Source organism: Mastomys coucha, unplaced genomic scaffold (assembly GCF_008632895.1).
Source record: "Mastomys coucha isolate ucsf_1 unplaced genomic scaffold, UCSF_Mcou_1 pScaffold16, whole genome shotgun sequence".
NCBI lineage: Eukaryota > Metazoa > Chordata > Mammalia > Rodentia > Muridae > Mastomys > Mastomys coucha.
In genome coordinates this window covers 17,611,258-17,624,610 of record NW_022196898.1, presented here as the reverse complement: position 1 = coordinate 17,624,610, position 13,353 = coordinate 17,611,258, and the positions used below count along the sequence as shown (strand labels likewise).

Sequence of the window (13,353 nt, the reverse complement as noted above, 5' to 3'; positions counted from 1 at the left end):
GAGAACACTGCTAGGTTGAGGCCAACCTATGCTATACAATGAGTCCCAGGCCAGTCTTCACTGTTAAGTGAGATCCTGTCTCAAAGCACCAAGTACTGTGTGTTCAAATATTGACAGATACAACAAAGTGCCTTCTCTTGGTAGTCTCATTAGTTGCTCTTCCCCGAGCACAGGAATGAGAACTCTATATGCAGATATAGATTGCATAAGGAACTGGATTACTAAACTGAGGTACATGATATCAGTAACTCGGTGGACACTGGATTAAATATGAGAAGTGGTAAATGTTTGACCTCAGGTGGACTGTACATCATGAGGCCTTCCACCTTAGGAACAGTGCGGGATTAACAGTCATGGTGCTGATACTGGGTGCTAGTAACATTCTAAGTGCACTGCCCACAGTAAGCCACCCATTCCTTCCAACACTCCTGTTAAAGTTATAGATGAGAAAAACAAGACACAGGAAACTTAAGTCAATCTCCCAGGGCCACCCAGCTGATAATTGGTAGAGCTCAATTTGAACCTAGAAAGTTTGGGCCCAAAGTCAGACACCTTAAACATTGTACATTATACCTCTGTGCTTCTAATGATATGCTAGTCACATTTATGAAAAACAAACAAACAAATAAACAAACAAACCCAGCCTATGCCAAGAGCAGCAGGAACACAAAGAAGAAGAAAATAGTATTCTCATCCCAGTCATTTCCATAAAGTAAAAGGTCATTATATTCCTTTAGCCTTGGGTAGGGATGCCAAGAACCACTGTCTTCTGGACATGACATGGTTGCTATACATATGGACTCATAGCAACTGCAGTTACTTACACTAGACCTGAAGAAGATCAAGTCAACTAAAAAGGTAAGCATGAATAGAGAAGGAGCTACTGAGATCCTATCCTTGCTGAAGGAATATTAGCCGCTGATGGCTGCGGGGATGGAGAGTAACTTCCTCTTAGGGCGTAGCCCCATGTACCAGAGCGGGGTTGGTTACCCATGACACGAGTGGATGACTCTACATCCATGCATACATTAACAGTCCTAATTGGACTTTGTGGACAAAAGAAAAATGTTATCTCTAATTATCCAATGTTGACTAAGATTTAACATCTTCAGGCATTGACAGATTTAACATCTTCACATTCTAAATATTAGTAATTCCACTGTGGAAAGAAGGGTATAGCTCAATAGGGGAGAAGAAATCCACTCCATTACAGAAACATACCCTTAGAATACAATAGCAATGTCAGCAAGAGCAGCATTACCCAGCCACAATTCTGTAATTTCCAACTATGTGTCTCCTGTAACATGTGAGAGAAGCAAGAGGGAAAAAAACATCTAAGGAGAGTCTCCTCCTCATCATCCTTCGCTGGCACGTCTCAGAGCTCAGGTATAGGTTCAGATCTATTCTGGTACTCACCCACTGTGTGGGCGTCACATCTCCAGCTTCATCTGCAAGATGAGAAGTAATCTAGAGGGCCTGCATCAGTGGGCGCTCACTAAGACTCAAAAAGTCCAGTGGAGATCTCTACCCAAAGGTTGATAGATAAAGTACAGTGTAACTGAACTTCCAATCGAAAGGCGCCCCTCACCCCATCCATCATTCCTCCTTCTCCCATGTTTAATTCCTTTCGGTTTTGCTGAAAAAAAAATCAAACAAGCAAACAAACACATAAAAACAACAACAAAAAGTGATGCCTTATAACTAGATCAAGTGCTAAAAAGAAGCTTGGTTTTCGAGAGCTCCATGCTCTAGCAGTCAGAGTGGCTCGCAGTATATTTTTTTCTGGACATCTGTAGTTTTGAAAGGCCCTAAGATCTATGATATCATCTCCACAAAGCCAACTAGTGAGCAAACAACACATCTTCTTACTATCACGGCTTATTAGGTACACATCAGTGCACATGGCTATTTAGTAAGTTTTGACAGTCTTATCTCTTTAAAGTTTTCTTTCATTATTTTGATTATTGTCTGCTACTGTGGGTAGAACCCAAGGCCTCTTGTATGGTAGCAAGTGCTCTACCACTGAGGTCCACTCTCAGCCATAAAAGTTTTCCTTTTGTACACTATGATAGTAATGTGAAGTTGTAACAGGCTTTTCCTGCTCCGTACAATGAACCATAGTGGCCTGAACAAACATGCAGTCTTGACTGTCATGTCATTATGTTTTAAGGGCGATTAAATATTTGCTCTGAGCACCTCGGATTACAGTGCAAATCTTCATGAAACTCATACTCTTCATTTCTGTTCTTATAGTTTATTTAGCATCTAGGATTTGCTGTTCTTCTCCTCTGTTGGGTTTTCAATTATATAGTGTCTAAATCTTCATATGAAGATATTTAGTCTTTTTCTTTCCTTGTTCATGTTGGATCAATTACCTTTGTCCACTTCGTTGGTTAGGCAGCATGATGCAGTCATCTAGTTTCCTCTATGAGAAAGTGCCATATCTCATGTCAATGGCATTGACCCTTGCATCTTCCCACAGAGTGAATAGGATTTTTCGATTAGATGGACTAGCCTTTACAAGCCTTGCTAGTCAGGATCAGGTCCATGTACAAAAATAGAATATAATGATAACAACTTATTAACACTGACTGTTAGGTATTTATAGGTTCAAAGAAAATATTTTTATAATTGAATTTTAAAAGGGGAAAGTATATTTTGTTAGAATAGTCTCTAAAACCGTAATTTTTATTCCATGCTTTAATCTTTTATTTAATGGAGTATTTTCTTAAGTCTGTAAATAGCAGTAAACTTAAAACCAACTGAAGTTTGAGGAGATAAATAACAGTTCCTGACAGGTGTTCAATTGGAGCAGTGGTTTTCAACCTGTGGGTCACAACCCCTTTGGGGGTGGCATATCAGATATCCTTCATATCAGATATTTACATTAAGATTCATAACTAGCAAAATTACAGTTATGAAGTAGCAACAAAAATAATTTTATGGTTGAGTCATCACAACTTGAGGAACTGTGTTAAAGAGTCACAGCATTAGGAAGTTGAGAAGTGCTGAATTGGAGCATCTGTCAACTAGGGTAAAACAGGCAACGCACTACAATGCCAGGCTTCAGTAGGCACTAGCTCTAAGAAACCAAGGTGCTGTCACTTCGGTGTCTCTCTAACCTTACCCTAAGTTCATCTGGTGGACTTTGTAGAGAGATATCACCCTGTCAGAAAGAAGGTTACACCCCTCACATCTCTCTCCAATACTTGGGCATTATGCTGTAAGAACTGCAACCAATGAAGACCTGTTCAAACACCATTGCCCGTGCCAGGTTCTCAGAATGGTTCAAATCTTTGGATTTGACCCTTTCGGTCTTTGACCCATTTTGAGTTTATTTTTGGACAGGATTAAGAGATAGGGATCTATTTTTAGTTTCCTCCTAATGCATATTATATTTCCTCAGGATTATATGTTAGGGAGGATGAACTTCCTTTTATGTGTTTGTCTTCTTTATTAAAAATCAGCTGGCTGTAGATACATACATGTATGTGTGCTCTCTATACTATTCTATCAATATTTGTGTGTTTTGATTGCAATACCATGTTTTTGTTGCTATGGCTATATGACATGTATTGAAATCTGGTACTAAACTGGGCAGTGGTAGTGAATACCTTTAATCCCAGCACTTGGGAGGCAGAGGCAGGCAGATTTCTGAGTTTGAGGCCAACCTGGTCTACAGAGTGAGTTCCAGGACAGCCAGGACTATACAGAGAAATCCTGTCTCAAAAATCCGAAAAGAAAGAAATTGGGTACTTGTATTGTTTGTTTAGCTCTGGCTAGCTTGAGCTCTTTGGGTCTCTTATGAATCAATATGAATTTAGGATTTTTTTCTGGTACTGTGAAAATGTCATTAATATTACAATGTGCTTTGCACCAAATCTATAGCTTGCAATTAATTCTCCTATCTATGAACATAGGGAGGAGGAGCATCTTCTTCATTCTCTTTCCTTAGTGTCCTAGAGATTTATCAGCACAGTCTTTCACTTCTTTCATGAGGTTGTACCTTAGCACATTTTTAGGCTACTGCACATTGGATTGCTTTGCTGATTCTTTCCTAGTGAGTTCATTATTTGATTGTTAGCAAATCTCTAAGGCTGTATATTGATTTTGTAACCTGCTACTTTGAAGAACTATTTTTTTTTTAGCTTTAAGAGTCTTTTGCTGAAATCTTTGAGGGGTTTCATGTACAGAATAATATCACCTGCAAGCAGGGATCGAGAATTGAAATATAGGATCACACCAAATTAAAAAACAAAAACAAAACACAAAGAAACTTCTTCAAAGCAAAGAAAACTATTACATCCCTTTAAGTATTGCCTTCTTACCCCTTTAATTAATCTCACAGTCTTAGACACATACAAGTACAAACATGCACTAACACATGTGCATAAAATCACACTTAGTATTTTTCCATCTTCCCCATTTTTTGTACCTAGCTCAAGACTGCATTCCTTCTAACTTATAATTAAGATGGCCTTTATACTAACAGGCCTCTATACTATGGTCACATTCATACAAACTATTTTGATCACATCAAGAAAAGAAATAGTGTACAGAATGGGAGGTCTTTGCCATAGATTCGAATCCAGAACATATAAAAACCATAAAAATCTTAACAACAGTATAAACAATCAATAAATGGGCAAATAATTTGAGAAGACACTTCTCAAAAGAAGAAACACAAATGCTCAATAAATAAGTAGAAAGTGCTCAACATCTTTAAAGTTAGGGAACTATAACTCAAGACTAAATTTTATCTGAAACCAGAATGACTATTACACTTAAAAACAATAAATGCTGATAGAGATGGAGCAGAAATGGAACTCTTATACATTGTTGGTGTGATATGAGTTACTATATTCGTCAATAGGAAACATTATGGAAATTCTCATAAAAGTAAAATTTAAAGTACCTATGGTCCAGCTATACCACTCCTGGGCATATAACTAAAAGAAATGAAGTATGCTTGCATAAGAAATACCTGAATAGTCCAAAAGATTATTGTGACACTATTCACAATAGCCAAGTTATTGAGTTGGTGTAACACACATCACTAGATGAATAGATTAAGAAAATAGAGTATACCTAGGATACCCAGAGGAACATTATTTACCCATAGCAAATAATAAAACCACATCATTTGCAGGAAAATGGGTGTAACTAATGGTCATCGTGATAAATAAAATAAGTCAGATACAGAAAATCAAGTATGGCTTGTGTCCTTGCAAATGAGATAACTAGAATTTAGGAAGCTAACTTGAAAGTGGTAGAGGGATTACTAGAGAAAGGGAATGGAAGAAATAAGGAGAGAGGGAAAGAGTGATGAGAGAGAACCTGTGGGAGGGTAAATACAATGGAAGCATGTAATTTGTGTGTACAGGACTGTCACTTTAAAACCCATTAATATGTTCAATGTACATGCACCAGTAATTATATAAAATACAGTTTATAAAGAAATGCCATTAACTGAGTCTCTAAATATAGACTATTCTGATTTGCACTCATTATTAAACAAAGCCCATTCTTTACAGTGGAAAACCATTCTCTGCCTAATTTTGTTTCTTGTCTTTCATCTTTTTTGTCCTATGAACCACTTAATGTACTAAGACTCTTTTCATTTCTTACCAGAGGACCAAACTGACACATGCAGTAAACAAGTAGGCTTGCCAGTTGGCAACTGGAGCTAGAGTTGAGGTGATAACACTCCAATAATTATGCTATGCAATGACCCTGGAGTCCAGGTTCAAATCCAAGCTCCATTTATCCATTATACAATTATACAAGATCAATTACTTCTCAGTGTTTCATCTGTAGAATGGGAATATTAACAGTAGTCGAATGCTATGTGTGATAATTCATTTACAGTACTTAGCACAGGGACTGAAAAGAGGGCTGAACAGTTAAGAACATTTGTTGCTTTTGTAGAAGACCCAGGTTCAATTCCCAGATCCTCATGGTGGCTCACAACAGCCTGTCACTCCAGTTGCAGGGGATCTGATGGCCTCTCTCGACCTCTGATCACACTGCACAGACACAGTGTACATGTATGCACTCAGGTACAAACACATACACATAAAATAAATGCACACATATAAAAGATAGGACACTTAACACAGTGCCTGTCCCATCTGACAGACAGAAGAACATGCTCAATAAATAGTAATTAAAGAACTTGCCCCCCCACAAGATCCTTTTTCAGAAAGCTGTTCCTCTGATTAAGCCAATGAAGATAATTAAGACCATTTTAAAATCATCCTTACAGCTTGCTTCTCAGTTCCCTCTCCTATTACCTGCACTGTGGTTCCTCTCCACAGAATCCCCCACCTTCTTGTCCATTACTGTCATTTGTTTCTTCCCACATCTGCCTTTCTTATCCACCCTAAGTGGCCATTTCTTCTCCTTTGTAACCCAGTAAGGAGTCCCCCGCCCCATCTCCACTGTAACTGTCCCCTACTGGCAAACCTACAGACCATGCTGTCTTGAAACCAAGTAGAACAAATGACAAGTAATGTAAGTCTCAAACTGTGCTGAGGGGTTTGTGCCTCCACATATGGCTGCTATGGAGAAAACTTCTGTTTCCCTAGAAGAAAAGCCTCCCCTCCCCACCCTCTCGCCCTAGACCAGGAGACAGGGTGCCAGTATGGTGCTTTCTAAATGGCTAAAGAATGAGTGATTTTAGCTGAAGATGCATGGTCAGCCGACAAGTTATATTTTTAACATACGTGAGCTGTAAAATTGAGATATTGGGTGAAACAAGTTCAACCTTCCAATGAGGATGCTACTGCATAGGAGAGAGTGTTTTTTAATCACTTAAGGGTGGGGTCATATAAATCAGTTTATAAAATAAAGACCTGGTCTCTCAAGCCTCTGAAATGAGAAAGAAGCCACAATCAGGGACAAAGAGCAGAAGTGGCATTCTTTTCTTTTCACTGTTGAGTACATATGATATTACTACTAAACAGCACCCAAATGCTAGTGTGTTACCACACAATGCCATAAAAACTCAGAAAAATGAAACTGCTTATATTCCCATAAAACTGACTTCACACAAGACTGCTAACTTCAGAATTAGGGCAAAAGTGTTTTGTAATATGACTGAGTGCAAAAATTTTTTCTTATAGTTCTTAATAATATATATGCATATAAATATATTATTATTACTAGTGATGCTTTAGCTGTCCTGGGTATGTAATTGAAACAGTCTACAAGATATTTATATTCAAAGGCAATATTCTTACATGATGTAGAACACAGTCTTAGATGTATTTATAGAACTGGAATAAATAGTACCTGAAATAAAAACTACTTATGTCCAGAGCAGTATATGAACACAACATCAAACGTCTCACACTGGTTTTTAAAGGCTCCTAATATTCTGTGCTATTTTGAGAAATCACTTCACTATATTGAAATTCCCTATGGGGCTTTTAATAATCATTAAGTGGACATGGTTGGTAAAGATCACTATTAAAATTTATGTAATTAAAAGTCACATGTAGCCCAGTCCTCTCTGTTAACTTGTAAAACACTAAATTATGAAAAATAAGAAGGAAAAGTAACAGCTACACATGCTTCAGGAATATTTACTTTTATTGTTACAGCTGTATAAACTGTGCTACTGAAGTTTTCAATCATCTACAATTCAAAGAAAATAAATACCTTTTTTATTTTATAGCCAATATCATGAAGAAAAAATAATGATTAGTCAATATAAAATAATGAGGCTATTTACCACCTTGTTTAAAGTACAAGAAACTACCAGACAGTGTAAGCACAGACGTAGACTTTCCCAGCTTCTGGCTATTATTTAAGAAGTCTCTACTTTCAAATGTCCATACAGTCTCTATATTTGAACATTCATGGTAAAGATGATTTTTTGTTAATTTCTTAGAAAATTGCTTTTCTTCGTGGGTTCTGACTTGCTTATCTACCCATTTTTATAACTAGTCAACTGGTCCCCAAGAGCATGAAGAAGACCATGCAAAATGACAAAGAGAAGGAAGGAAGCAAGCTGTTGTCACCTCTGGGAGCAAGGCTCAAGAGAAGTTGTTTTTCTTGGGCACTCAACACATTACAATCATAATTAGCTCAGCACTACAATTACATACTCACATACTTGTTCTTCAAAACAAGCCCTTTTAAACAAAGTAGTGCGAGCATCTCCTCAGCTTAAGGATTTGAAATAGCAATTAAGTCTGCACCTTAAATCATTTGTCTTTATAACCAGAGGAGCAAGTCCCTAGGATGTAAATCTCCCCCAAGGAGACGAGAGCTGCCGAATGCATTATTAATTACTAAGTAATTTCTTAATTTTAGAATCTAACGTTCAACACTAGAAAAATAAGTACTGTGATTTATGGAGCCCACACACTCATGCTGCTTTCTGGGAGTTCAAGAACATCCTGTGTACAGCATAAATGTGATCCCTCTAAAGCCAAAATACATTACTGGATTCAGCTACGGCAAACCCACTCTGTCTACTTCTCGCTGGAGCACTAATATCTAGAGTAGCTAAGATGCCTGCTGAACACTGCAGCTCAGCATCCCCCGGGCTTACTCCGGAGCACAGTCACATCTCTTCCCTCAGCGACTGCTGACTTTTAAGAAGGCAGGTGACATGATGTGGAAAGCTGTGCAGCAGCCAGGTAACTCTTCTCTGCAAATCTTCCAAATCCCAAGCCCACTCTCCCTACACACACACACACACACACACACACACACACACCCCTTTCATCTGTTTAAGAAAAAGGTTTTGAATAGCTATCTAAAACATGCCATCTGCATGGTTTAAGAATGTATTTTTCTAATACTTGCTGCTGATGTGTGAGATGTTTCCAGATCTGATTAGAAAACCTGGCTACGCATAAAAAGTACTGCTTTCAACAAGACTCTCTTAGTGAAATCTGCCTGAACAGACATATGTGCACATAAATTACCCATGTTTCTAGACACATGCTTATATTAACAAGCATGCATGCACACGCATACCAAGAGCTGCAATTAATCCCCGGGTCTATAAGCCCCCTTTCACAGGCTCTTGCATGCATGTTATTTAAGAGAGAGAGAGAGAGATCTTTAGGAAAAAATGGTAAGCAGCCGCATCTATTGCACAGAGAAGTGGCATGCTAGAGAAGCAAATACATTACCAGTCGCATTTTGAAGTTTCCAGAGCACCTGCAGGTAAGAGGAGACTGAATCAGAGGCTGGCGCACGGTGTTCCTCAGAAACACAGAGCCTGATGTCACTGTGGGGGAATGTGAAGCGAGTGTGAGGCTGGAAACCTTTGAGTTGAGCTCGCTCTAAGCATCAGAGAGCCTCAAAGAGGAGAAAGAAAAACGCAGCCCACAGACAGGGAGACGAGAAACTTCTGGCACCTCTCCAACTCAGGAATGAATTCTCTGTAATTTGGAGATGGATGGTGGATGGAAATGAAGAGAAATTTGGATTTCCCAGTGAATTTGCTCAGCCACGCAGAAATGGGCAGGTAATAGCATAACTCATTGGAAAACAGCCATTCAGGATTCAGAAGCGAATAAAAAAAAAATAACAGAAATTCTTGTTGGAAAAATATTAAAAGGCTACTCCAGCCAGCTTCCCAAGACGCCTTTACAAACTTCACATGGATCGTTCCCTGAGCTATTTGTTGCGTGTTTCATTAATCCCAGTGCAGAGGTAAACTGGAAAAAAATCCAATTCCTTTTTATGTAGAAAACTGGATTTATTGCTTCTTTTTATAATGCACTTTACACATATAAATACATAGGTTTACTTACAGAGCTCTCATTTCTCCTGAAAAGCCAATGGTGTTTAGTTCAGATAAAATGCTAAAAGCCTTACATAGAGGTTTTCACACAAAGTAGAGGATAAAACCACTTAATTCTCAGAAGCTGAGCTGAGTGTGGATACTTGAACATAGAGTTTGAAGCACAGAAAGTATAAAGAAGGAGCCCTGACCCATTAAGTGGCAGGCACATCAGAGATGCAGCTATGTAATGCCCTGAGCCGGCAGGTGGCTTACACCTATAAATATAGCCATAATTAAGAATGGGAAGAATAGAGCTTGAGCAAATTAAAGTTCTTAAGGACAATAACCACGATTTTGTTAGGCTACAAAGAAGCTAATAATTTCTGAGGAGCACACATGGACTTCACCTTGTCTGAAGAACTCAACCTCAGACAGAGAGCAGGGTCAGCAGGCATTGCACTCTGGCAATCTATATTCAAATGTAATGAGCGGAGTACGATATTACCATGAGGAATGTTGTCATATTACATTGTGCCTGTGTGGCATAACTACCCATCTAACCTTGCAAATGGCCATTTGGCTGGATTGGATAGTGAATATGCTATTGATGGGAGGAAGGAGGAGGAGGTGGGAAACAGTTCTTATTTGTTTTACTACAAGAGCATCTCTGAGAGGCTCAGGGATAAAGTGCCCAGGCTGAATGTGGGTGTAATTCTTTCCAAGGCCACACTTACCAGTAATAAATCTATAGCAGAATTAATGATGTCCAATTAAACTATCTATTACTTTAACTCCTGAGGCCAAGGGCAGCCCAGTGTTTATGTTTATTGATAAGGAATCCATGGCCAGACTACTAAAGAAAGCTAGACTCACCTTTAAGTGTGTTTAATAAACATATTGCCCAGGGCACTTCCAACTCTTCTCACAGCCCAGTGCTTCTTACTGTACGGAAGTTTTTATTCTCTCTCCTAACCATTGACTTCAACCATTCATTCAAAAAACATTGACTGAGTTAGATGCCAGGTGCTGTGAAGAACACAATGACACATAGACCCTCCCTCAGAGTTTGTTACTGTCACTCTCAGGGCAGATTCTACAGGGGACATCAGAATTACATATGAATATTGGTACCCAAAGCCACCCTTCTTCCATCTTGGAGTCACTCTTTGTGGTGGTAGGAGAGCAATATGTATGCTTTGAAAATCCCCCTAAAGGATTCTGATGGAACCTCACCCATCTCCCATAGATCTAACTACAATTCAAGATTGTGGTGACAAAGTCTGACAGCCATGGAGGTGGAACAAAGCTCATAGCTGTAAGACAGAGTTACTTGAGCTAACCACTCTCCTGGGTCACTCATTGTAAGCTAGCCTGCCATTGGGAAGTCCCATATTTTGACACAAAGCCTGAATCTGCAAAATTCTAAATAGATCAGAAGCCAAAGATGAAGGCAAAATAAAGTGTAAATCTTGTGGTTCACACTTTACACAACCATTCTGCCCCTCCTCTTCTTCTATAGATCAAGAGGACAGACTTCAAGTCTATAATTATTCTACCCCAAATCCTAGGAGACCTCTTCCAAAATAGCCAATATATTTGTGTCCAAGAGAGGGCAAGCCTTAGGTGAGAACATGGGACTTGTGGTTTAGTAATACTTACACTGCAGTAAATTAAATCTGGTTGGCGAAAACCTTCACCCTGAGAAGTAAGGGTCCCAACACTCGTAAGAGTGACCTTCTATGCATTTCTACAAAGGTTTCAGTCTCAGATAGATTGCCTGCTCCATCCCCTTAAGTCAGCCCCCACCTCACATACACACCACCACCACCACCACCACCACCACCACCACCACCATCACCACCACCACCACAGTGAGAATAAGAATAGTTCAAAGCAGAGGACACCTTCATCCTCTACAATAAACAGTACATCATTCACTTAGGAAGAATCCAACTTTGATGGATGTCTTGATGACAAAGACCATGTGATCATAAACCACCTCATGTAATAACTCTATTAAAAAACAATAATAATTTTGTGTCTCCCTTTCCTTAAGAATTTTGGAAAGTTTTGAAACAAGAAGACACAGGGAAAAGCAAGAATGTTCAATACAAAGATATTAAAGACAGACAGGCCTGTGGTAAAAGATTGAATAGTTGCCTGTGTAGGCAATTCTGTGTAGTTGCCTTGTGCCTTTGGGCAAACCCCTGGCTGATGGAGCTCTTGCCTGGCATGAACAGAGCCCTAATTTGATCCCAGCACTACATAAACTAGGAATGGTGATGCAGGCCTATAGTCCCAGCACTCAGGAGGAGAATCCAAGTTCAAATCCTTCTTCTATCACGTTAGCAAGTTTGAGGATAGGTCTCAGGGGACTGAGCAGACAAGATCCAGGAGACCCTATCTCAAAGATAAATAAACAAATGAAGCTCTTCATGTTTCTCCTTTTGTAGAAGAAACCAAAAGCTGCCTTATTGAATTTTTGGGTAACTTAAAAAGAAAAAGCACCCAACGCATCCCAGGGACCTCAAGAAACAAAAACTCAAAACATAACTTCCACTTACTTCTGATACCTATTGGCCTGTGGGCTCCTCGAAGGTATGAACAAAGGTCTTTCATGTTCCTCATTCCCAGAGTGTCACAGCCCTCTACAAACTTTGTACAATTTTTTGAGCATCTACCTACTACCATATTCTAGGTTAGGCCACCAAGAACACAGAGCAAAGGAAGCAGAGGGGTCCTGTGCCCTCCTGTGACTCTGAGTCCAGTGAGGAGATGAAAGTTAAACAGTGCTGTGAATAACTTAAAAAGGCAAATGAATTTGCTAATTAGTTCATGAGAATCTTCTTAGGTTTTTGTTCATAATGACCCAGACAATGTCAAGGACACAAATGGAAGAAAATCTGTGAGTGCTTTGGGTAATTATCTTCAAACCTGGGGACTCAGGCTGATGGGCTGGCCCTCATTAAATGGGAGATCTCTCCCAAGAACAGTCCCCTGAGACCTACCCTAGTAGCCCAGGCAACCCTTTGATCTCTACACAGTCCCTTCCATCCTACCAACAGACAAAACAGTTCTGGTTCCTGATCTCAGTGTTTTGCATTCTAAAATGCAATAACAGTGAGGATTTGTTTTTGTTTTTGTTTTTAAGCAACTGAGATTTTAATTAAAGTTCTAGGGACCCAAAGCCAAAGATATTTCTTCTAAGGGAGCAATATCTGGTTTTGGATATATAGAACGTCTTATAACAGAGACCTCATGCTCTGTGATGAATGAAAAACAGTGACATGAGCTTTGCCCTTCAGAGAGGGAAAGAGAGAGAGAACATTCACATGTGCACTCACACAGACTCCTGTGTATGCTAGGTTTTCATCCTGCCTAATGAGGACAGAGACAGGGAGACAAATGCACTCTACTCACTTAAACCATTCAGATGTTTAAGGCAGACAGTTAATGGAACAACAGAAGGGGCTGTCTTTCAAGAGCAGGAGATTACTTTTTGTTCTCCCAGATGATTCTCTTTGATTTAAAAGGTTTGGCTACTGGACTTGCATAATACAGCAGTGGATAAGAATGCTTGCAAGTACTGGTGGGCAGATGTTGAC

The 13,353-nt window shown here is 39.3% G+C and overlaps 1 protein-coding gene across 1 annotated transcript in view; it reads right to left on the bottom strand.

Annotated features, from left to right (window-relative positions):
- Nucleotides 1-9,372, bottom strand: part of LOC116092976 (IQCJ-SCHIP1 readthrough transcript protein) — a 764,408-nt gene extending 755,036 nt beyond the window's left edge. The window contains exon 1 of the mRNA XM_031374058.1: nt 9,150-9,372. Within this exon, the coding sequence (XP_031229918.1) occupies nt 9,150-9,158 (9 nt within the window). The 5' untranslated portion in view covers nt 9,159-9,372. The remainder of the gene's footprint in view (nt 1-9,149) is intronic.
- Between the last annotated feature and the right edge of the window lie 3,981 nt (nt 9,373-13,353).